At 31.4% G+C, this 27309-nt stretch overlaps 1 protein-coding gene across 1 annotated transcript; it reads right to left on the reverse strand.

Moving 5' to 3' along the window:
- On the reverse strand, positions 1 to 26300 carry LOC131951007 (ADAM 17-like protease). The gene is made up of 25 exons (XM_059313254.1): positions 26024 to 26300; positions 24529 to 24655; positions 24069 to 24202; positions 23363 to 23451; positions 22997 to 23109; positions 22236 to 22330; positions 21707 to 21828; positions 20727 to 20819; positions 20087 to 20188; positions 19353 to 19494; positions 19060 to 19158; positions 18514 to 18632; positions 17889 to 17975; positions 16733 to 16748; positions 15722 to 15742; positions 12956 to 13094; positions 12149 to 12250; positions 11373 to 11441; positions 10934 to 11016; positions 10290 to 10399; positions 9612 to 9693; positions 8996 to 9084; positions 7987 to 8067; positions 4635 to 4860; positions 1 to 3539 (listed from the first exon to the last, which is right to left on the reverse strand). Exons 1-24 carry the CDS (start codon positions 26064 to 26066, stop codon positions 4639 to 4641), a joined length of 2379 nt encoding a protein of 792 aa, XP_059169237.1. The 5' UTR covers positions 26067 to 26300; the 3' UTR covers positions 1 to 3539; positions 4635 to 4638.
- Positions 26301 to 27309: the final 1009 nt, after the last annotated feature.

The raw sequence follows: 27309 nt of genomic DNA on the forward strand, positions 1-27309 counted from the left end.
CATTTCTTTAATTATTGCTTAGGTTCATTATCTGAACATACAGATGTAATTAAAACATACAGAGGCACAATCTAATATATTTTTTAAAAAGACATCTTGATTACAACACAGCAGAACATTTAGATTTTTGACTGGAGCTGATTTCACTTTTACTTAGGATTATAAACATTGCTTAGTTTTTATTTATGTCACATTATTATCCTAGCTTTGTCAGGCTAAAGAAATCATTAACTATTCTATTTATAAAGACATGCTGATAAAATCTAAAAATAGAATATGATATATTCAAACTTATTTTAAAATAGGTTGTTGTAACTGATGTTGGTTAAAGAATTTAATTAATAGTAAATTTAAAGAAATTATGGTAAAACTTCGTATATAAAAAAATAATTTGAATAAGGCTTCAAAAGAGTTAGTAATGAAAGTGCAAGTGAAACTTCAGTAAAATGAGATAATGGTATAAATTGTTAGATAAAATTTAATAAACTGTCATATAATAAATAACAAAGCACATACAATGTAAAATATAATTGGTATAAAAGCATGCTAGAGCCATTTTTTAGTAAAACCAGTTGAGGATTTAAAAATAAATCTAGAATGTTAAATAACATGCTTGTTTAAGTTAGTCACAGTCCACAGATTATTACATTCAAAGACTACATGCACATTCTCCAGGAGTTAAATATTTAAAATGTTAAGTTAGAATATCACTTTCTGGAGTCAAATAGGTTTAACTCCATTTTTCAATTTTAACTAGATTTATAAACAGTTCTAAATGTTTTAAGCATGGGGCATATCAGTCCCCATTATTATATGGCAATTCCATTTCTTAATATAGAAACTAACAATAAAAAGTAAAACATGAAAGAATTTAAGTGAACATTTTTGAAAACTGGAGTTACAAGTCTGGTTCTAGAGAAGCAATATAGGCTACTCCCACAAAGGATAGCTGTGACCAGAGGCGTAGCAACAAGACGGGGGGGGGGGTGTACATATGTCCCAGGGCGCCGACCCTAGGGGGCGCCAAAATGGGTTGAAAAAAAATAATTAAAAGCTCATTTTAGCTTCAGTTTTGGATTATAAATATAAAAAATGTATGGGAGGGGGGCGCCAAATTGAAAGTTTGTCCCCTGGCGCCGGGAAGGGTCGCTACGCCTCTGGCTGTGATTGTGGTTTGTGCACACAATTAATACATGGCAGGTAAAACAAGGGTTAAAGCTAGGACTAATGGTGTCAACCAAACATAAATAGAACACAGCAGAACAAAAAACTATCAGCAACCATGTGGCACATGAGATCACATGGGGGAATGTTAACCAATCAGTGAAGGAGAATGGTAGAGCTCTCATTGCATTGAGGTAAACAAATGCAAATTACCAGTTAAAAACTGATCCCCAATTAAATCTCAGTTCCACCAATGAACATTAGATTTATTCTAACCTATAAAGTAACAGTTATTACTATTGGCATTAAATATACTGACTCAGTGAAAATCTATACAATAATTAAATAATTCATCATGAATTAGACACAATAGATTGAACTATAAACTTTTCCAAAATATATTTACTTTAAAGGTCAAAGTTCATCAAATGAAAAGCTGTTTGTTTTCTTTATAAATAAAACAGATGGAATAGATTGTACTTATACACTGTTTGATGACTAGCCATTAATTTTTGCCAATATCTTGCAATGGTTAAACTATTATTTTTTTAAAGTCTCAATGGAAAAGGTTAGGTTAAAACACAAGAGCAATGCTGAAATATTTTACTGTGTTAAGTTCAGTTATAAGTGCAAACTCATATTATATATACGTGTAAAGGAAAATTCACAACCCTAAAAAACCTGAATATTTAAATACATGGAAATTAAAGTACACAACAAAATACAAAAGCTGCAGAGCTTATCATATATTTGATTGATTAATTAGAATTATAAAAATTATTATAATAATAGTCTAGCAACAAAATTTATATAGTCTAGGAAGTATAAAAAAAATTGCATGAACAGTAAATATGATTCAGTGCAAGACATTATAAAATCAATTTTTATAATGAAAGCTATAAAACAGAAGTAGAATCTAAAAAATATTAGTTATTTATAGAACTAAATTAAGTATGAAAAATTGGAAAAACAATAATAAGGCCTATTATTAGAACATATGGTATAAAATATTGATTATTTTCAGAGCTAAATTTGGATTATGGCAATGGTAAAAGAAACTACTGGAGTAATTAAACACCAGCTAGGTTTCAACAAACAGTGTTACATCATGCTGACATGAAAGTTAATGCTGGTGACGGCTGACATACACTGAGATACCAAAAGGTGCGGCCAATGTAAAACTACACCAGAAATGTCAAAATTACAAAAAAAAGTGTCAAGTTTACCATACATGTCAATTTTACCACCAGAAGTTAATGTTATCTATATGAGATGTTGTTAATGTCAATTTCACAAGGAGATTATGTTAAATGAAGTATACCATCATGTCATGTAAATGATCAAACACTGTTGAAAAGAACATCATCAACATTAAATGTACTTAGATACTGGGTTAACGTCAAGTTTACCATAGATCTATACTGTCAAATGTCATTAATGAATTTGTGAGGAATGTTTACATTATGAATTTCACTGACAAAAGTTATAGAAAGAAGACATTATTTTTAAGCTTGACACCAAACAACGACATACGATCATCTTACATTATGACATCAAGAATAACATTAGGTAAAAAACATAACATTTAATAACAATGCTGATTTGAGCAATATTCAGTAAGGAGATTAATGAGAGGTCAGTTAAATTAGCTACATTGAAAGGTCACTATGAGAGGTCTATTGAACTGGTTACAATGAAAGGTCATTATGAGAGGTCTATTGAACTAGTTACAATGAAAGGTCACTATGAGAGGTACATTGGACTAGTTAAAATGAAAGGTCATTATGAGAGGTCTATTGAACTAGTTACAATGAAAGGTCACTATGAGAGGTCTATTGAACTAGTTACAATGAAAGGTCACTATGAGAGGTCTATTGAACTAGTTACAATGAAAGGTCACTATGAGAGGTCTATTGAACTAGTTACAATGAAAGGTCACTATGAGAGGTCTATTGAACTAGTTACAATGAAAGGTCACTATGAGAGGTCTTGTGCAATGGTTACACTGTAAAGTCACAAAAAAGCATACAGCTGACATTTTATGATGAAAGGTCACAGGTGAAAGTTACATTAAAAATCAAAGAATTACATTGTAAACAAAGTGAAAATCAGAATTGTGTACCATTAATAACAGATTGTAAAAAATTATTTAAAAAATAATTAGAAGTCAAAACAACATATTCTTTTTATCTATGAAATGGGTATCAAGATTAAATAATTTAAAATAATAGAAATAAACTAGTAAAATGGACGCACAAATTGTAATAATGGAACTGACTGAACTTGAAGCATAGGGCATCATCAATTGAAGAATGTTTGATTCAGAAAATCATGCAATACTTGATCCTAAGCTACCGTAGTGCTAGCCTGGTAACCTGATGAGGAAATTAAAATTCAGGATTGACAAAACTGATGAAAGAAAATACGGAATAAAATACAATTCAGAACAGCCATACAAGGTCATTGAAAAAGTCCACGACAAATTAAAATTTAAAAGTCATATTTTAATCCAGTATTCACTAGCTGAGAAAATATTAATATGGATGGTACCATAAAATGTATTAACTACAGGTATGCATTTTGATAAAAATATAAAAAAATATTTTGGAATGAAAACTGTATCGAGAACTGATCACTCCATAATACTGGTCTCAACAGATCAACTTACATGATCAAATACTCCTACTGGTCCCAACTTATGTGGTCGAATACTGGTCTCAACAGATCAACTTACTTGATCGAATACTGGTCCCAACTTACATTTACATGATCAAATACTGGTCCCAACTTATGTGATCAAATACTGGTCCCAACTTACATGATCAAATACTGGTCCCAACTTACATTTACATGATCAAACACTGGTCCCAACTTACATGATCAAATACTGGTCCCAACTTACATGATCAAATACTGGTCCCAACTTACATTTACATGATCAAATACTGGTCCCAACTTATGTGATCAAATACTCCTACTGGTCTCAACTAACGTGGTCAATTACTGGTCTCAACAGATCAACTTACGTGGTCAAATACTGGCCCCAACTTACGTGGTCAAATACTGGTCTCAACTTACATTTACATGATCAAATACTGGTCCCAACTTATGTGATCAAATACTCCTACTGGTCCCAACTTACATGATCAAATACTGGTCCCAACAGATCAACTTACATGATCAAATGATGGTCTCAACTTACATGATCAAATACTCCTACTGGTCCCAACTTACATGGTCAAATACTGGTCCCAACAGATCAACTTACATGATCAAATACTGGTCCCAACTTATGTGGTCAAATACTGGTCCCAACTTACATTAACATGATCAAATACTCTTACTGGTCCCAACTTACATGGTCAAATACTGGTCCCAACAGATCAACTTACATGATCAAATACTGGTCCCAACTTACATGATCAAATACTGGTCCCAACTTACATGATCAAATACTGGCCCCAACTTACATGGTCAAATACTGGTCTCAAACTCTTGTTGCTCCTTGAACTTGTAGGTAGTGGTCACTTTAGGCTCTGGTGGCTGGACACGATGAGGTGGGGGCGCCACTGACTGCAGTAAGGGTAACCTGGCCTTGTCTGGCCTGGCCCCCCTCTGCCCTGGGTAAGGCTCCACCCGTCTGTGTGTTGCCTCCTTGACGTTGTAGTTTTTGTACTGGTTGGCCAGTAGTGTGTTCTGTAGATTGGCCAGTCAAAAAATTATATTATGATTGGAAATTCTAATTTTAGATTGTTAAGCTCCCAATAATTCCTTACATTTAATTATGAAATATTTAGTGATACATTAAACTTTTCCATACCGCATTTCTTTGATTTTTAAATTAATTAAACAGAGATTAATATTTAATGTGCTCAATATGTAAGTGAACCATGCCCATATTATATAACACAGAGGGGTGGGGTAGGATTTTATCATTTTCTTATAATAATAACATTATATCAGGTGGGTTGTGGTCAAGAGCTTTCATTATGTAACAATTTTTTCTTCTTTTTTTTCCAATTTTCAATTCTTGTTTCCTGTTTAATGCTAAAATTTCTTTAGATTCTTTAGCTTTCTTTGCTAACGCTATGTGTTACGATCTAATTTTGCAATGAGAAATAGCAAACATGGAAATTTTCAATCTCTTTTCATACATTTCGATCCATTCTTAAATATATTTTCATGATAATATAAATATACAGCTAAAACAACTGGGATGAATGTTAAATAGCGAAACAAAGATTTTGGGTGATTTTGCAGGACAATTCTGTTAACTGCAGGACACACCTTCAATAGTGTGATAAAATGTCCTGTTTTGTGTTATATAATATGTACATAACCCCTGAGCTATGTCACCAGTACTTATGCTGTACAAACTTTTAAAAATATTTAAAATAATTTTGGCATGAGCATTATTTCAACACCTGCTTTGTTAGTTTTGTTTTCTAATCTGGTACTGTAGTTAGGAGATTCTACTAGTTTTTCTAGACAGCCAAGTTATTATAAATGGTTAAAAGTAATTCTAGTTTCATTAACAAAACAATGTAGTTGTTGCAATGTCTACTGATTTAGTTTTCAATTATAGAAAATTTTTAAAAAGTTAAAATACTTTAAATATGTATATAAAGTAACAAAGTATACAGCTACTGACATCTTATATAATGTTTTTATATTTTATAAACAGAACCTGCATTTTTAAAGCTATTCTAAAAAACAATAAACAGACTATTTTCATTCAATAAACTCAAAAATGCATGCCTTACTATAACTGAAGAATAAATAGAAAATAAATACATAATTTGAACTAAAATAAATTCTGAAAAAAAAAAATACACTTATAGCCCTATGTCTTTCCACAAAATACAATTATTTTAAGAAAGCATAGAAAAAAAGAATGGACATTGTAAGTGTTTGGTTTAAAATGAGTACACTGAGAAATACCTACACCAATATAATAAAAAAAGATGTAGAAAAAAACAAAAAATCCTAGACTATAAAAGAAATAAGTTAGTTATGTACATATATACACAAAAGAATTCCAATAGAATTAGTGTAATCCTTTTAGAAAACCTACCTTAAGTATTCCATATAAATACCTAGATTACCAAGCATATGCACTTGTAACAAATAAGTTATTAAGTTTCAAAAACTTTAAATTTGAAAGTAGAAAAAAGGATAAAACAACCTTGTATGCCTCTATTGGCTAATGGAAATAAAAAAATTTGTGAACAAGGAAAGGTTTTTAAAATTAGTGGGAGTCACAAGCTGGCCAAACAGGAGATAATAAAATACAGTTCAGCGTTGTTAAGCTTGACATGCATGATTTAAGTGGCACATTTATTTGCTTAAGCTATGGAGGTCTGATATAAGTTTTAAAAAAAAATAATTGTTTTGACTTAATTTCTGAAACAATTTTTTAACAAATTAAAGTGTAAATCAGGATTATTTTAAGACATCCAAATAAAAAATGGGTAATCTATCGTTTTGGGTACGTAAAATCGCCCGCGATTTGTAGTGTGAAAAACAGGTGACTCCTTAAATTTTAATAATTATTTCACATTTTGAGGAGGATTTTTGTTTTAAAAAATTCAATAATGTTTCCTTGATTCATTTATGTACCTTTTTTTAAACAATTGAATTAAAACTTTTCCGTAATAAATGAAGACTAGCGATGTTTCCAACAGATGCAACCATGCTCATTTACTATAGCAGCCATCTTGTCTAAGTTTTACTTTTATAAGCTTTTAGCGCCAGATTCAGGGGGAAGCCACTCTATTTTACAAATGGCTGCTGTTTATATTACATTATATAGCAAATCTTGCTCTCAGACACTGCTGTTTAAAGTTAATTTCTGGACTATATCGATATATTTAGCCATTGATTTAGGTTTATTATTCATTTATCTATAATATTTGACACAAACATATGACAATATACTTCTATTAAAGCCTTGACAATGAGGTAACGTTTTCGTACATAAATAGCCGCGGGCGATTTTACGTACCCAAAACGATAGATTACCAAAAAATGACTTTACTGAGCTTTATAAAAATATACATACTTTTTTATTTTAAGATAACTATTTTTGAACCTGTTTTATGTTTTTTTTTATGATAAAAAAAGATGTGTGACTGATTAAAAAATATTCAGCAGTCAAGTAAAAATGGCCTTGCCCTGTAATTTTATAAATAATACTTTATAATTCATTTATTTCATTTTCTGTTTTAAACTGGTTTAGTTTAAACCAACACAAAGGAAATGAATTTAACATGACTCTTCTTAATGCCATTTTTACTGAAAACTTACAAAATAGAGTACAAAATAATACAATGGTACTGTATTTATAGATTGAACTATAAACTTTTCCAAAATATATTTACTTTAAAGGTCAAAGTTCATCAAATGAAAAGCTGTTTGTTTTCTTTATAAATAAAACAGATGGAATAGATTGTACTTATACACTGTTTGATGACTAATTAGCCATTAAATTTTGCCAATATCTTGCAATGGTTAAACTATTATTTTTTTAAAGTCTAACCTTGGTAACAAAAAATATCAGAAACACTCGCACTTATGTGCCATTGTATTATGGATACTGTAAACCTTATTCTTTCTCTTATTCAAAATCTTTAAAGCGCATTTATGGTTGCACTTCATCGTAAACTAAAATTTATAAAGATCCTCTAAATGAATGTACAATTTCACAATGTTTGGAACTTTAGTGATATGTCTTTAGTTTTGAATAAAATGACCATGCAAGAATGAAGTTTACAGTAGTGGTTGTTAGAAAAGAAAGGGCTACATGACAATAAGCAAGCAAACCTGTATGGAGAGATTGAGAAGTGCCTCGTTACTAACCCAGCGGTTCTCATAGACCCTTGTCTTCTTGACATGACGCTTGTCCTGGGGAAAAAAAACAGTTTGGTACTCATCAATTGGCAAAAAACATAAAGTTAAGAAGTATAAAAAAACATATAGAATTAGGAAGTACAGATAAAAAATTTAGAGTTAGAAAGTACCAGAAAACATAGAATTAGGAAGTACAGAAAAAACATATAGAGTTAGGAAGTACTAAAAAACATATAGAGTTAGGAAGTACCAAAATACAATAAAAGTTAGAAAGTACCATAACCATAAAGCCTAACCTTTGCTTAAACTCTGAACTGAAAGTATTGTTAATGAGGATTTCGGTTTTTAGAAAATTAATTGATTCAAATAAAACAACCTATATATTTTTGAATAAAAAAGCTAACAAAAATGTAATAATTAACAATACAGCTAATTTAAAATGTTTTAAAGAAATTTTTTTTACAATACTGCTAATAAATAAATTAAAAAGAAAAGATCTTCCAATAAAGCTAAAAAAATAAATTTAGATTGTAGAAATTTTACAATACCACAATTAAAATAAATTTAATATGTTACAATTTAATAATGCAAAGAAAATAAATAAAAAATCGTACAATACCCAAAATAAATAAAAACAATTACATATTACAATATTATATATAAATAGTAAAATAAATTTAAAATCTTACAATACCACTAATAAAATAAATTTGAAATCTTACAATATCAAAAATAGAATAAATTAAAAACCTTACAATATTGCAAATAAAAATAAATTTAAACTATTACCATACTGCAAGTAAAATAAATTAAAAACTTACAATAAAGCAAATAACATAAGTTAAAAACCTTACAATAGTACAAATAAAATAAATTAAAAACCTTACAATAGGGCAAAAAAAATTAATTAAAACTCTTGCAATAGTACCAATTAAATAAATTAAAAACCTTACAATACAGCAAATAAAGTAAAAACACTTACAATGCAGCTGACAGTCCAACTGGCAGGTATCCAAATAACAAGGGAGAACACTATGATTGTCCCAACAATATTGCTCTTCATGAAGGCAACTAAGGGAGAGCAAACATGTCAGAAAAGGGGGAAAATTGCAGTCAGAAATCAAAATAGCTTTTACCCTACTAATGAAATGTTTAATTATATAAAAAAAATATTTTTGTTGCAGCTTTACATATGCCACTCTATCAGAGTGTAGTTCTATCAGCCTATGTAAAATGTATCCAGTTTCTGCCTTGTACATACATTTGCCTTGCAAATAAATCTCTTCACTGCTGTAGCAGAATTGTTAAATTTGAAGTGATGGACATAGAAGCAGTAGAATGTATGAAGGCTTGATGTTAATGTAAGTAGTGTGCAAGAGACAGACAAGAATAGACTGAGAAGCACTTATGACAACACTAATGTTGCATGTAGCACCACTGATAAGACACTGACAACAGCATTATAATGTTGCATGTAGTTCTAAGAGAAATAACATAAGAACCATTGATAAGGATGTATGCAATGACATTATAATGTTGCATGTAGAGTTCATACAAGTTTGTGAAGAAGAAAAGTAAAATTAAGAAACAGCTCTTACCTAGTGTACTAGTGTCAAGTTGTTCTATGAAAGAAAACAATCTCTGGATCATATTAGCTTTACCCTTTTGGCATTTCCCAGCCTGAAAAAGAATAATTTTTCTAACATATTCACTTCAGAGATAAAAATTACTTTAAACATTAGCTCATTGTAATCTAACAGAATTAATGCAGAGATTTAAAATTTGAAAATGGCAAGGTTTAAAGTCAAATTCACACATTACTGTCAGTTGTTTTCAAACCTTACCACACAATATCCAAAGGGAGATTACTGTTAGTTGTTTTCAAACCTTACCACACAATATGCAAAGGGAGATTACTGTCAGTTGTTTTCAAACCTTACCACACAATATCCAAAGGGAGATTACTGTCAGTTGTTTTCAAACCTTACCACATAATATCCAAAGGGAGATTACTGTCAGTTGTTTTCAAACCTTACCACATAATATCCAAAGGGAGATTACTGTCAGTTGTTTTCAAACCTTACCACATAATATCCAAAGGGAGATTACTGTCAGTTGTTTTCAAACCTTACCACATAATATCCAAAGGGAGATTACTGTCAGGTGTTTTCAAACCTTACCACACAATATCCAAAGGGAGATTACTGTCAGTTGTTTTCAAACCTTACCACACAATATCCAAAGGGAGATTACTGTCAGTTGTTTTCAAACCTTACCACACAATATCCAAATGAACAGGGTCTACCATCAGCCAAATGATCCTTTCCATCCCCATAACTTCTGCAAGTACCATTAGAGGACCTACAGCACCTAAAGCACTCATGACCTAGGAAAATAAATCATGGCATAAGTTCAAAGGGAATTTACTCACTAAATTAGCTAACAGGGAAACAACTCATGACGTAAGTTCAAAAGGAAATAGCTCACTAAATTATTTAAAAGGGAAATAACTCATTGGTATATGTTAAAACAAAAAAAACTGACAGCATAAGTTAAAGGGGAAATAATTCATAGAATATATAAAAAGGGAAATAGCTCACTGTATAAGTTTAAAAAGAAATAACCTATGGCATCCATTTAAGAGGCAAGAAATGGTTGTTGTACACAAATAACTATTCCTCAACAATTATCACCAAAATTCAAGTGGGCAAACATATTTCACAGTTAACTAAAGAAGGGTGTTACCACCATCCTAGCTTACACCCGTCCCAACTTGCAAGATTGTGTTTTCATTAAAACAGTTATCTATGCGACTTAATTAATCGACTTAATTAATTGTTTCTGGCATATACATAAAGCCAACAATTTTACAGAGGTTTATCCTATTGAATTCCAAAAGCAATAAATGTTGCATAGTCACCAGATTCAGTACACAAGCAGGGCTGTAGCCCTATCTGCTGTCTCTCACAATAGTCCAAGCATCGTCCCCCTTTACAGTAGCCTCTGTGGGAGGGGAGACAAGCACATCAAACTATGGTGTTTATACAAACTAGCAAAATATATGTCTGACATGGTATAACAAACATTAAAAAAAGGTGTTTATACAGCTACAAATACATGTTTGACATGGTATAGCAACCATTAAATATACATGATGTTTGAACCTGTGTAACACCAGATTATATAGTTCAAAAAACATACAGTTTAAAAACTTGGCATAACTAGTTAAACAACTATCCAAATTACACTATGTTGGTATAAAAGTTAAGCCGCCATTTCATACATAAAGTAGAGTTCATCTGTTATTTGACCATAATATATAATGTAGTAGTGGTAAATAAAAAAATTATTGTACTTACTCATCTATACATTTAGTGACAGGTGAGTCTGCTATTGGGGGTGAAAGTGGACAATCCAGGCTAAGACCACTACAGTCTGGTTAAAGAATTTCTCTGTTTGGTTGACGCAAGTAATTATATACACAAATCAGCTTTAATCACGTTTTAACAGCTACATTTAATTTATCAGACTACTGGTGGAACAACCAAACTGCATCATTCTAGCCAAAAACCTATTCCTAACATTTTAGCAAAGAATATCTAATGAGGGTTTCAATAAAACATTCTCTAAAAAAATCCATTCAAATTACATCTACTATATTATATTCGACCAGGAATAGAAAAAACAACATTCTCCCATAAAATTCCATGCTCAGCTTAAATGAGCCCATACAACTCCTAAGTATATGTAGGCAAGCAGTAGGACTACAACCAACATAATTCCATACTCAGCTTAAATGAGCCCATACAAATCCCACGTATATGTAGGCCAGCAGTAGGACCACCAACAACATAATTCTATGCCCAACTTAAACGAACCCATACAACTCCCACGTATATGCAGGCCAGCAGTAGGACCACCAACAACATAATTCTATGCCCAACTTAAACGAACCCATACAACTCCCACGTATATGCAGGCCAGCAGTAGGACCACCAACAACATAATACCATGCCAAGCTTGAACGAGCCCATACAACTCCCATGTATATGTAGGCAAGTGGTAGGACCATCAACAACAAATTTCCATGCCCATACAAGTCCCACGTATACGCAGGCCATCAGTAAAAGGATACGAGCAATAGGCAGCTTCCTGGCACTGCTCTACACTCCGACCCCGACACATGACGCCTGGAGGTGCCATCTGACAGTTCTCACAGCACTCAAAGTTGGTTGAGCTGAAAGAGTTTAAAACAATTTTACATAGTAGTTTGATGTATAGATTTTGTTAGTAATGGTAGTTTGATAGTCAGTCTGTTAGTTCTGTGTATATATTTTGTTGGTAAAGGAAATTTAATAGTTAATTATGTGTACATTTTGATGGTAATGGTAACTTAATACTCAATTACGTGTGTAATATAAAGTTATTTGGTAATCAATTATGTGTGCACATTTTTATGGTAAATTTATTTGATAGTCAGTGATGTGTGTACATTTTGATAGTAATGGTAACTTACTCCCAATAAACAACATATTCATCCAAACTTTTGTTCCTATGTTTTCAGTTGAACACTATTTTTTTCTTGTATGATTTGACTAAAACATAGTTTCACTAGACTTTTCAATTAATTTGGTTAATTAAACAAAGTGTTTTGTGTGCCTGTACATTTTAAAATGTATATTCAGCAACAATAATGTCCCCTACATTGTTTTTAAAACATTAACTGAAAGTATCATGTTTCTACTTGACTTCAAATATTATTGCATGTAATATTGTAATGCAACTAAAAGTTTGGATTCAAATACAATTTAACATGTTTACATTTGCTGGTATGTGATACTTGACATAACTGAACTCTAGCCAAACTAGTGAGGGTAAACCCCCCTATCTACAAGTTGAAGACAAGAAACTTAGCTGAACTACTTAGAGTACAGTCCCCTACCTGCAAGTGGCGCTGCCTTTAAACTTGCACTGAGAGGAACAGCAAGGGTCTCTGTCAGTTAAACCAAGGCCACCACTGTCGCAGTCCTCTCCCTTGTCAATGATGCCATTGCCACACATGGGGACATTAGCTGTGTATCCTGGGAGAGGCAGACACAGACAAGTCATCAGAGAAGTCAGAAAATTCATCAGACACAGACAAATAGTACAGGCCATGTGAATGAAATAGATAGAAAACAGACGGGTTAGACAGAAAAAAATTAAAATTATATAGCTTCAGTAAAACAAATAACATAATAATATTAATATAACTATTAGTTCATAATAAAATAGGGGAAATTTAGGTTGAAATGTCAAACTTTAACTATTCAAAATTTAAAAATAGGAGATAATTCCTAGAAGCTGCATTTACAACAGATAAAAGACAAAATAACAGTCAGATCCAGAAATGTTCCAGAGACAGTTTATTACTTAAAATTTAGAAACTTCATTGTATACAAAAATGAAAGGGGGTGGGGTTCAAGTATTTAAAAAAAATATAGAGTGTAGTTTTAAAAGTTGAATTTAAGTTTATAGAAAATATTGCTAAAGTTATAGTTTTAAGAATATTGATGGCATATAGGTGAGACTAAATATTTTTTTCACCATTATGCTTTTATATTTTGTTGTGGCTAAAAAATAAGATTATTAAATGATAAATTTCATAGGTTATTATGCCTGAAGCAATATACTAGTCTATATCCTAATTTGGATTATACACATACAATGGAGAAGCAAGGTATCCAGATTTTTTAGAATATGTAAGCCATATTTCAACATGGTGACCTAGTATACACATTAAAGCAGAAATTATACATGGTGATTTTTTTTTTTTTTGGTGTGTGCATAAGAGGTCAACCAAAACATCTGAAATTAAAACATAATTAGGTTGTAAATAAGGTTAATAATAAGGAGTAGAGATGATTTGATTAATGATGAAGGCAATGCTCTGTCGACAATGTTATTCAAGCTGTTAGAAGAAAAAAAATGAAGGCCAAATATCTGATAAACAGATATGTTTAAATGTAAACCAGTGATGAGATACAATCATATATTTGGGGAAAAAAGGGAATTTGTCTAAATATAAAAATATGTTGATCAATATAGATAAAAGTTCTGTAACAAAATTAAATTTTTTAATATGTGTTGATTATTTTAGAAAATAGAGTTGGGTTAATCAGTGGAAATAAAAATTAATGAGAACAATATTTTGATTTGGATTTGATTTATTTGTAATTGATCAGCTCTTTGATGCTCTAAAATAACATTCCAATAATGATTCATAGATATTTTGATTGGTGTCTTTCTTACTTTGCAGGCCTAAAAAATGTAAAAAAATCCAGTCAAACAGCAACCTAAATGCATTACAAGGCATCAAGGACACTGCAATTATTATTCAAACACTAATCTAGGTTCAAACAGTTCAATACAAATAAACCAAGGATTATCTTTTATATTTTCAGAGCAAAGTCTTCAATTCCTTTACATTACTTGGACAAAAAAAAACAAGCTTAAAACTGCTGAATAAATTCACAGCATAAAAATTGTCCACCTGTAATTATGAAACAGAGTTAATTAGGAGACAATTACATCATGCAGAATGAAGAAATGTAAACTTGGTCAGAAATTAGCAGGACTAAGCAAAAAAACTACCAGAAAAGTAAAAAAAAACATTTTCTAACCAGGGAAATTGAACAAGATATTAATGAATTACTGCTGGAAGTGGCTTTAGTAATATTGGCAATGGGTTTTCTTTGTAAGCATTTAACTGTGTTTAGCGTGGTCATCTGCATATAAAAGCACACATAATTGTATACCAATATTAACATAAGCTGTTGAAATAGCACAGCCCAGTTCCGCCAACCCATCTTTGAAATACCCCCACTCCCCTCAAAAGTGTACACTATTTTTTCTCACGACTTATGACACTTCTCTCCATTGTTTATTCCCTAACTACCTAAATAAATAAATCTAAAAAAAAATTATATATTTTTAGTTTACAAATCTACCCCTACAATAATTAACCTAAACCTCATTAACCTGAAAAGTCAGACACATTTAATTAGATATTATGTTAATTGGAACATTCTATTACTTTCATATCTACTTTACAATAGTACTAGATACTAAAGGATTGCAACTAAAAAATCATTAACCCAAAATTACTATTACTTTAAATTTGTCTATTTTTTGTGTGATTTCATACGTTGATGACCCAGGACTTTACATAATTCAAAATTTTAAAATTAAGTTAACACATAAAAAAATTCCTCATTAATAAAACAAAAAGTACTTATAAAACTCTGTAACTGTATAGACAGGTAAATAATGGTGGGGTTTACATATTAGAATGCTAGATAAAGGTAATGCTTAAAGCAAAAACTATACAGCCAAGGCAGCTCCAAGACAGCTTTTTAAGGACAGGCTAATTCCAATTATTGATTACAGGTTGTACAATTTTAAAAGTATTAAAAAACCACTACCTTAAATTTTTTTTTTAAATGTGAAAAAATGTATTTCCAAGCATGGGAAAACAAAATTTAGTAAATATAACACACCATGGTATTTAAAATTAAAAAAAAAGAATGGCCACATTGCTTGTAAATGAACAGCCAGCCAATGAAAATGTGGCAACAAATTTGGTGCTGAATGAATGAAACCACCTTAAAAGGCTGTCAAAGAAAATGAATGATGTGAGTGATGGAGAAAGGGAACGTCTGCCACTTACTGTCACTTTGCGTCTCTGGTTCTGCAGGGGACACCAACAAGGCAAAGTGTCAAAGAAAAAATTCAATGAATAAAAGGTTTACACAAGTACCAGTGTCACTCCTAACAGCTAAGTGTTTCATTTTTTTAAAGATCGCTGCATCTTGGTTGTTTTGTAAATAACTTTTATTGTAAAAGAATTTAAGTTTATATCATTGTTGTTGTTATATTTATTTATATATTTTAAAGGCAAGACTTTGTGTTTTAATGTTTGGCCAGTGAGAACCCAGGACACTGAATAGCAATTGCTAAACTGGTTTTTATTGGTCAAACATGAGTGATTGTTGCCATGCTTCCTCTACTGAACCTATGGCTGAATACACAAGTGTACTAGCTACTAATGTTCACAATTTAAATATTATTTGCTCTTTATTTATTTCACTAACAATTGCAGACAATTATTGACTATTTAATTTTTCTTGAGTGGGAAGTTTACTTATCTTTTTTATTATTTACGTTTTTATTTATTTTTCAAAATACTTTTAATTTTTATTACTTACTTAACAATTAACAACTATTAGGAGCTACATGCTTTTATAAGCAGAAGCATTAGCCTTACATATTAAAATATTGTTGAAAAATTTATTATGTTTAAGTTTATGTCAATGTTTTCGTGGTGTATTATTTTGATAGTATTTTAAATAAATTAAAAGCTAAACTAATTACAATCTGATTTTTAGCAAATGCAAATGAGTAACAGAATATTGATAGATTTAATTAATGGATAGATAATGATAATATTTGCTTAAAACAGAGAATCCAAATTGCTAAAATCAAGCAAAAACTAGGAACCAATATAATATTACAATTTAAATTGAATTAAACCACTCAACTTTTTAAAACTTGAAACAAAAAAGACAAAAGAAAAACATTAAACAACATTTGATTACTTTTAACATTCTGCTACTTGTTATTCAAAATGTAAACTTTTAATTTTTCTCTGAAAATAAAAAGAAATCTCTCAACCATTTACCTAGTCCTAGTAAATACTGAACAAGATATTTTAAAATTTAACTTAGTACAATTCATAAACTTTTTTTTATTCTTTTTAATGGATAATAAAGAGAGTTTAAATTGTCATCCACAAAATTGTAACAGTTAAATAATATTTAAATTGCTAAAGATTGAACATCATAAATTATCTATTTTAATTAACAAAAACTAATTAAGTTGTTCAATATGCAACATATCAAATGTTTACTTAGGTGGCTCTAGCTAACTAATTAGTTTAATTAGTTATTTAGAAATTGATTAGTCTAATCTACATCAAGGTGTGTAGACTCTAATAGAGTCTAGTTGTGTTCATTGGTTAAATTAGAAGATTTACATAGTTATTATGAAAACAATCCAGAGATATCGACATCTATACAACAGTTATCATGACAAAAATTAACTGATTTATTATTATTTTAAAAGCAATTAAATACAAAGAAAATAGTATTATAGAAAAGCAACTTTCCAAGAAAGTTTATAATAGTATGTATACAAACTACCCAGAATTGTTTGAATTAAAAAATAATAACAGCTGCCATTATCGTCTAAATTTATGGTTTTTTCTTTTTAAAGAAAATCAAAAGATTTATTTTTAAATACATTTTTTACTTAAATATAAATTTTTATTTAAAATGTTTATTTTAATAGACAACTTTTTAAAAAACTGAACAGGAAATTATTTTTTTGTTAAGTTTGCAGCCAAGCTCCCCAGGAAAAATATTTATAACTCATTTATAGTGAGGGGAGATAAGCCACACTGGCCAGGTTTTTGAGGGTTGGTAAACAGTGACCAAACAGAAAAAAAGGTGATATTGGAGACACATATACATAAATTTATTTGTAAATCTACCCAAGTAGGGCTTTTAAGTAATTTAATTTTAAGATCTTTATTATGAAGAAAATATATCAAATATACAACATAAATTGTTGTTAAACATAAATGTACTAATAGCACTTTTTTATAGTATCTAAAATTATTAATTGCCGATATATCTGAACAAATTTTATTTTATATCAACTATTTCCTTAACTAAATCATTTTTTTAAAACAATTTTAAAATAAAAAAAAAATTATTTTGTTTATTTAAGCAGATTAATATAATAATGATTTTTTTTTCTGAAAGTTTAAGAAAAACATGACAGAAATCCTTACCTCTAAAGCATGAGCTAGATCTTGTCTGAAGAACTGAGGTGATGTACCTTTTACTGCAAGGTGAGAAGTCCTAACAAGGAAAAATTTTAAGATATAAAAAAAAAAAAAAAAAACCCACAAAAGATGATGGATAATACAAGTTGACACGAAAACAACAATACATAATCTTTCGACTCAGAACAGGCCATAACAGACTAAATCAACACATGCATAAAAATCTAAAAATTGTGGCAAGGCCCCGGAAAATACGGAGCACGTCCTTCAGGAATGTTCTTTATATAGCCAGGCGCGAGTCAGACTGGCCCCTACACACCCCACTCAGGGAAAAATTATATGGGGCACCTGCTGATCTGGAGACCACAGTCTGGTTCATTCACGAAGTTGGACTTGTTGTCTAAATCCTCCACCATATTCTCAATTAAGAACGAAGAAGAAAGAAGAAACAACCCACAAACATTTGGAAATAATGGAAGCATTGGACACAAGTAAAGGTAATTTTAAAAGTTTAACATCAGATATACATTGACGTAAAAAAAAGTAAATCAAGAATATGACACTAGATAATACTTAGATGAATGTTGGAAAGGTTGAAAGAAATGTGAACATACATCGTTGTTTTCATCGTAGCCACTGACAGCATAAGGGTACATGAGAAATCTTCCCTTGTTGAAAGAACTAGGGGCACATTCATTAGTGTCTGCGTCATGCTCAGCTCCCCAGTTGTGGCCTATAGTTGATATTATATTTTAGTAGTGTCTGCATAATGATTATATTTATTAACTATAGGACTCTCTTCAGCAAAATTTTATCAATTTTATCCTCCTTAGTAAAATAAAATCTAAAAATATTATTAGTTATGTAAAAGTTACTTACCAAATTCTATCGAGGAATATGAAACAAAGGAAAATAAATGTATTTATACTGTTCCAATTTGTTTATACATGTATTAGCTAATTCTATTTTAAAAGAAACTGTAAAAAAATTCTTTTTTAAACTTTTTTATATTAAATTTTTTTAACAAAGCATTTAAATATACATTAAAGAATTCTATTTAGGTTTTACAATAAAAATTTAAAAGTTTACTGTTGAAAATAAATAATAAAAAAAAAAAAGATTTGCGTATTTTCAATGTAAAACATATTTTGTTAACCCACCATGAGCAGTAACCAGCACTGCTTCCTGTGTCAACAGATTGCTTCCCTTGGTATTCATGGTAGAGCTAAAACCAGTGTTATATGCCCTTGGGTTATTTCCTAAAAAGAAATAAAACAATCAATAAAAGAATGTATTTAAGGAAGTCATTTTAATTGTTCCAAACAATTTAATCACCAAATACTAAATATGCTTCTATTTTTCAAGAATTACAAGTTCAAGCTCAAAGTTTTAAAAAGTGAGAACATTTTTTATTGAAAGTAATTTCAAGAATGTTTTGATAGGCAATGCTTACGTATCAATGAACAAATTCCACCGTTTGCATACTTGCGGGGTGAAGCAATATAGGCAAGGCCAAGAACTCCACCAGCAAAAGGACGATGTGTAAAGAGATGTGCCAAGCAAAAGTTATGGAAATCTTTATCCAAACCAAATTGCTGGTATCAATTGGATAATAATTAAAATTTTAATTTAAAACATACATAAACTAAATGTGAATATATAAAATGTAGCAGTTAAGATATAAATGAGCAAATACAGTTCTCTACATGTACAGCAAGATAGGGAAAAGATTTAGTAATAGAGATTGCCACTTTATACATTCTAGAAATAGAGACCAATGTATTGGAGACATATTTTTGCTGGCTACTTCATTCCAATACATCATGTAGTTGTGGAAACAGACTCTTCTCCATCTGAACCACCTTATAAACATTCACAGCGACTGAATTAAAACTAGCACACCCAATGTTTATTTACCTAAAACTAGCAGACCCAATGTTTAGTTACCTAAAACTAGCACACCCAATATTTAGTTACCTAAAACTAGCACACCCAATGTTTATTTACCTAAAACTAGCACACCTAATGTTTATTTACCTAAAACTAGCACACCTAATGTTTAGTTACCTAAAACTAGCACACCCAATGTTTAGTTACCTAAAACTAGCACACCCAATGTTTAGTTACGTAAAACTAGCACACCCAATGTTTAGTTACCTAAAACTAGCACACCCAATGTTTAGTTACCGTTAGCAAATCGTTGTCAGGCCATGTGCCATTTTTCATGTTGTAGTGCTGCCCATTGGAGTGGTACTGACTCGCATCTGTCAGCTCTGGGTGGATCCTCAGCTGTAGACAACATTCAGTACTCGTTTACAAAAGATTTACACAATAAAGGTAAGGCAACTACCTTGAAAACTGATAGTCTAAATTTAGAGGTAAAATATCTGCATGTTTTACAAAATTTATTAACAAGTAAGGAAACATTCAATGAATGTCAGAACAAAATTTTAACACTTACATTTAATTTTACAACCAATACAACAATTTATTGAAAATTCAGTTAAAAACATATGCAGAGAACCATTCTAACCCAGATGATCTTTAAAGATGGTGAGTGTTGTAAAACAGATGTGTGAAGTGTTATAGTCAATTCTTTTAAATTATGTTTGATTTCTATCTGTTGGCATTTGTCAGCTTTTTTAACTGGATGTGGGCTAATGTGCCTAATCTAATTGTTACAAACAGGAAAGAAATTGTAAGAAACAAGAAGAAATTGTAGCAAACAGAAAGAAATGGCAACACACAAGAAAAAATTGTAACAAACAGAAAGAAATGGTAGCAAACAAGAAGAAATTGTAACAAACAGAAAGAAATGGCAGCCTACCTCTTTGATTTGGAAACCATAGCCTTTAAGTTGCAACTCATCATTCCACACTGTCCTCCTGTAAATTGCGTTCACTTTTTGAATAGCTTGGATCTAAAGAATATATTTTTAAAAACTCACACATAGAACATTTCACATTTTTTTAAAATAATGGGGGGGGCACAGCATTGCCTAAAGGTAGAGAGCTTGAATAGCTTGGATCTAAAAAATATATTTAAAAACTCACACAGAACATTACACATTTTTTAAGAATAATGGGGGACAGCATTGCCTAAAGGTAGAGAGCTAGACAAATAACCTAAAAATCTCAAGTTCGAAGCCAGGTTCAAGTCAGTATAACGTCCCCAAGTCCATCCAGCTCTGATAGATTCCTAACTCACATTAAGAAAAGTGAAGGCTGTTGGGCATGGTGCTGACCACAATATTCCTTCATATTTGAAGGTCGAAAAAAATAGAACTCTAATTCACTTGCCCCATGGCCCATCCGGTTCAAAAACAGAAATTTACTTAATATTTACTGTTTGGCATCAGCATCAACAACCTGGAGTGATTCTAGTTAATCAACATATTACAGAAGGCAGCTGGATACAATCTTTTAAGAAAACTTACAAAATGGACGTTTACAACTATTGATTGTGGTATTTGAAATAACTACTGATATAAACTATTTAAATTACAAAACAATAAGAAAACTCACAAAATGGACGTTTACAACTATTGATTGTGGTATTTGAAATAACTACTGATATAAACTATTTAAATTACAAAACAATAAGAAAACTCACAAAATGGACGTTTACAACTATTGATTGTGGTATTTGAAATAACTACTGATATAAACTATTTAAATTACAAAACAATAAGAAAACTCACAAAATGGACGTTTTCAACTATTGATTGTGGTATTTGAAATAACTACTTATGTAAACTATTTAAATTACAAAAAAATAAGAAAACCAGATAAAGACTCAGGCACTTACAATGTAATTTGCTGTCCTATGAGGGAAGCCACCCCCAGGCCCAGTGAAGAATGTGTAGTCTGCTACTGCAATGATGGGGCATGTGTCCTGTGCAACTGACGCACGCTCACGTCTTGGTATATCTAGATATAATATAACATTAATGATATAAACAAACATTAGAATATATACAGGAATAATATTTAGAAGAAATTTTTTAACATGTAGGAAACAAAATATTTTTTTTTGATGCATATAAAATACCAATATTTTTATGTTGTCTAACTGATTTCATGTTAATGAATTCTAGTGTATCTAGGAATGCATTAGCAAATGAAAAATTTAATACTTGATAAATAAGAGAGGTATGTAAAAATAGGTGAATAAAATAATTTATAGTTTTATAAACATACAGCCAAAAGAGCAGCCCGATATTTTGAAATAAAATATCCATTTTTTTCTTTTAAACGGAGACCAAGAAAATCTTATGAATAAAAGCTATCTCATTCATGGTATGATTTCAAACCCAAGTTTATCTAATGAGTCTTACGTTTTCTGTTTTCCCTTTCTTGTTCTAAGAGTTCCTCAGTGACTGACACATACTCAGGGTCATCTTCAGCATGGGCTGATTGGCAGATTTTTACCCTGTCAGTAGACACATGACATTACAATACATGACAGTAAACACATGACATTACAATATAACATGACATGACATTAAACACAGCAAATTACAATACATCATGACAGTGACACATAACATTACAATACACTCTGACAGTAAACACAAAAATTAACAATATACCCTGATAGTAATCACATAACATTACAATACACCATGACAGTAACACACAATGATTTCCACCTTGTCAGTAAAAATACATAATATTACAATACATCATGACAGTAAACACATAACATGACAATATTCCTTGTCAGTAAACATAACATTAAAATAAACCCTAATACACCCTCATAGTAAATATGTAACATTACAATACACCCTGATTTTCACACTGCCATTGAACACATAACATTACAGTATATGCACATATATTTATGATTCTAAGAATTTTAAGAAGAAAAAGACTACTAATTAAAATATATAATGTGCTAAAAGAATTAACCTACATGTATGGGCTAATATGGGAGATCTAAACCATTTGATGTACAAACTCAACTAAAATTAAAAACTAAATTATTTTATTAGATTAATTCTATCATAAAAAATATTTGATCTTAATATATGCATCCAATTATGAAATATCTCATTAAGATTTATCAAGTCTAAGCTAAAATAATTGCACATACGTTTTGTTAGGGCTTTTATCTATATCTGGGAAGATGTTGTTCCATTTGATGTCAGATGTACGGTACACAATCATGCTGTGGTTGTCTGAAGGTGGAAGATGCCGCCACGATGGCTAGACAACAAAGGAAAGGTCATTTTAAATCATTACAGGTTAACAGTTTATATATGATTAATGAAAGTTATATTAGAAACTAAACTATTTTAATTTATTTTTGTCAAACTTTATTAGCATTATTTGAAGTATTAATCAAAATGACATAGATTAAGTATGAATGAATAAGCAAAATAAAACAATGGGTAAATATTATTGCAATATTTACTTATTTCTCTCTCAAATGAAGTGATCTTAAACATCCAATTCTTACTTCTAAAGAATAAATTTCATCTTTTTCATAAACATTAGCACTCCATATTCCATCTTCTGTATAAGCATCTGCTTTTATATCTTTGTTTCCTAGTGAATGAAAGCAATGAGTTAAACACCTTTGAGCATCTATCTCTAAAATCATTTTACCATTTCACTTCAGTCTACTGTTTTTATTTGTGTAAAAATTAACTTTACAAAAAACTACTAACTTATATGATTTACACATGTACAATCTATATATATAATTCTCTTCTGGGAGCCGTTAGAAAACAAGCTGAAAGCGCGCCTTTGCAGTCCCCTCTCCTCCTCTCTATCGCTACCCCCCCACCCCCCACCACCACCCCTACATGGCCTGGAGAGTTGTAGTTCACTCTAAATGTTTACATTTTACAATCATAGAGCCGGGTTTGGTGACGGCTATTAGGGGCAGATAATTTAGTTTGAAACGATTTTAAAATTAGAGGAGGTAACTAAGAGGAGGCTGTTTTCACGGGGGGGGGGGGTTAGTGTTTTAAAGCACATATTTTCAGTGACAGCAGTGGTACTGTCGAATTCACAAATTATGAATTACTGAAAAGTAGAAAAAAAAAACAACTAAATAGCGGCGTATGTTATGCCGCGGGTCGGCTCGTTACTAAAAAGAAAACAAATTAGCTTAAAATAAAACTTGAAAACTCTTTATGACAGTACACAGCCCGACCAACCTAATAAATGCCCAGTGTAAAAATCGTTCTGATTGACATAAAGCGGAGAGGACGACCCATCTTTGTAGACCAGTTTAGCGCTGAAGTCTCCAGCTATAGCAGGAGAGCCAGGACTGAGGACCAAGTCAAATTTCCTGTGGGAAACACAAGTGTTATCAGCACAGCAAACATTAAAATACAATGGTAGCGATGTCAAGGGGCATACAAAACAAATGACATAGTTTATTTTTCCAAGAATTGATATGTATATAAAGTATATAATATTAGAGTTTTGTAGGAAATTGTTCAACAAATATAAATTATTATAAAATTATAGGAATTGCATAGGAAGTTTAGACTGATATGCTAATGTAAAACAGGACTCTGCAACATATGCACAAGTACGTAGCAAGTAGTACACCCTGTTAATAATTAATTATTCATCATTAATTATTTGTAAAAATCAAATTTGAATACTCACTTCCCAAAAGCAGAAAAGCTGACATCTTTATTTTCTTTACCAGGGTTATCTATACTCCTCTTCTTCCTGACCTTGATGTCTACATGGTTGAGGACCTCAAAATATCTCAACTGATCTTGGAGTTCAGCTTCAACAAGAAAATACAAAGATTGTTAAATTAAATTTATACAACTGACAAATATGAAAATCTCCATCAAATGGTCTACAGTTAGGTCTACAGTCTACACTCTGACTCTACTTTTAACTACTTTACCATCTTAACTTTAATCACTTACTTAATTAATGAAGTTAGGCCTAATGATAATGATCTTATTCTTAAAATAAATTATAATTAATCTTGGTCTCTTGGTCAAATCTACTTAATCTAGTGACAATCTAGCTACTTAACTGAATAAAAATAATGAATAATAACTAGATCTAGGGAAAACTCCATTTTAGCATATTTTATTCCCCACTTCACGTTCACCTCCAGTTGAGCGTATTTTATTATAAACACAACCGAAACACACAAAAACGTTAGGAAAACACTAGATCTACTTATTTTTTTATGAATGTGATTTTTAATTAGAAAAGGGAAAAAAACAACATAAAAAAGCATTAGAACTGTTCCAATTAAATATCGTGTGATCATCAGCAGGAGAAAAATCCTTACATGGTTGCGGGTTCACCGTGAGTTTACATTGACTTTAATTATCAGCAATTGTCATAGCTCGGGCAATAGCTGTTTGAAATTATGTTGGCCTCAGTTTTGGGGTCATTGTAAGTTCATACATTAATGTTTATTTATAGTATCATGCCTGGAAGATACTTGTAGCAATACAAATTTAACAGCCTTGCAATTGTGAGTTAAGTTTACGTACTTCACCCTTTGCCATGAACATTCTAATTGACACACGAACATTGCACATTCAATATTCTAAATTTGGATTTTTCTCAAGTTTTAACAAAAGTAAATTATCAAAATCCAAAAAAAGCCAGTCTCTTTTTTTTTATTCATTTTTTTCATTTGTTAAAACAAAAATACAATACAAATAAATAAATCGTGTTTTCCTAATGTTTTGGTGTGTTTTGGGTTATAATAAAAATACGCTCAACTGGAGGTAAACAAGAAGCAGAGGATAAAATACGCTAAAATGGAGTTTTACCAGATCTAGATATAAAAGTAAAGTAAAGTTTCCCTTTCAAACCTGACGGTCTATGGGGCAAGTGAAGTAGAGTTCACTTGTTTCTGTGACCTCGGCATATGAAGAGATAGTGTGGTCAGCACTATGCACAGTCGCCTTTACTTTCCCTAACATGGGTTAGGTACCCATCAGAGTTGGGTGGACTCAGGGACGGTCTACTGACTTTAACCCGGATTCAAACTCGGTCGAGACTTACGGGTTAGCAGTCCAGCTCTCTACCGCTAGACCACTCCGTCCCTATCTAGATATAAACTAAGCCTTAAAAAAGTAGGCCCTATGGAGTAGATCTAGATTCTATGGCCATGGCCTACCTGCAATTCCGCATACCAAAACACAAAACTGAAAAACTTTCATTGCCAAATCGCCAAATGAGAACACAGTCAGTCAACCAACAATCACTCAACAGTGAGCTAGGCCTGCTTAAAATTCCATAGCCTTTTTATGTCTCATTAACTTATACTTATAATAAATACTTTCCTGAGTATTAAACGACAACAAAATACTACACTAGGCCTACTTCATACAAATATTAATAGATCTTAGTCCTAGAATTTTAGATTAAAATGTTTGTGTACACTTTCGGTTTTGACTAAGATCTATTAATAGTTAGAGTGATTTCCCTTCACGGAAATAAGTTGAATTTGAGTCAGCGGTTCTCAAATAAATAGGGTTTCTTTAAAAACGGAAGACCTGGAGACAAAGTCCCCTCTCCCCGCACCAGAGAAGAATAGAAAAATGTATAGAAATTGTGTAGAAAATATATAATTTAATCAGCGACCGCCTAACACACCGCCCATAAAGTATCTGGTTCTTTTCATCTGTTGTGGTAGGGGGGGGGGGGGGGAAGACGGAGGGGGTGAGGAGTATGGCAACTGAAACTCATCTGAAAAATGTCCGAAAAAAACACTGCTGGCAACACTGGAAATCTCTTGCCAGTGACCAATGTCCATGGAGGGGACATAATATAATAAAATTGATAGATCAACATCATCGACTCTAACTTAACCACAGCCACTGTCACCCGACCAGTCGCTTCCCTTGTACCCTCGTTCACTCCGTACAACAACATACACGTCAACACACCCAGCCTCGCGTCTCACTACATGATACATACACACACGCAGTGATCCGTTCCACGTATTCACCTTTCATACACATTACACCACCACAGGGGGGCTGATTCACTTTTGAGGCTATGTGTTACAAGGCGGAAAAGGGATTAAAAATGGTGGCAACTCTTGTTATACAATTTAAAACATAGCAAAAACACGTTACATTAAAAGAAAATTATCTTTCTATAATAAAGTAATTTGTGAGTTTATTTTATTTTGCATTGATAGAAATTACAAGCATTGTAATATTAATATGTCATTAATTGCGACCAATTAAGCAGCATAATTAGAAAGCTATACCCATTGCTGGAATTCATTGTTATCACGTATCCTTCATAATGACATAACGCTTATAGGTCCAGCTTGAGATGGAACGGCGTGGTCAAATGGTAGAGCATTCAACTGCTAACCCGAAAATCTTAAGTTCGGATCTCTCTGGTTAGAGTCATATCACGTCCATGAGTCCAACCCTGATGTTACTTACT

Source organism: Physella acuta, unplaced genomic scaffold, assembly GCF_028476545.2.
Source record: "Physella acuta isolate Inbredline_101_S28 unplaced genomic scaffold, ASM2847654v3 ptg000064l, whole genome shotgun sequence".
Classification (NCBI taxonomy): domain Eukaryota; kingdom Metazoa; phylum Mollusca; class Gastropoda; family Physidae; genus Physella; species Physella acuta.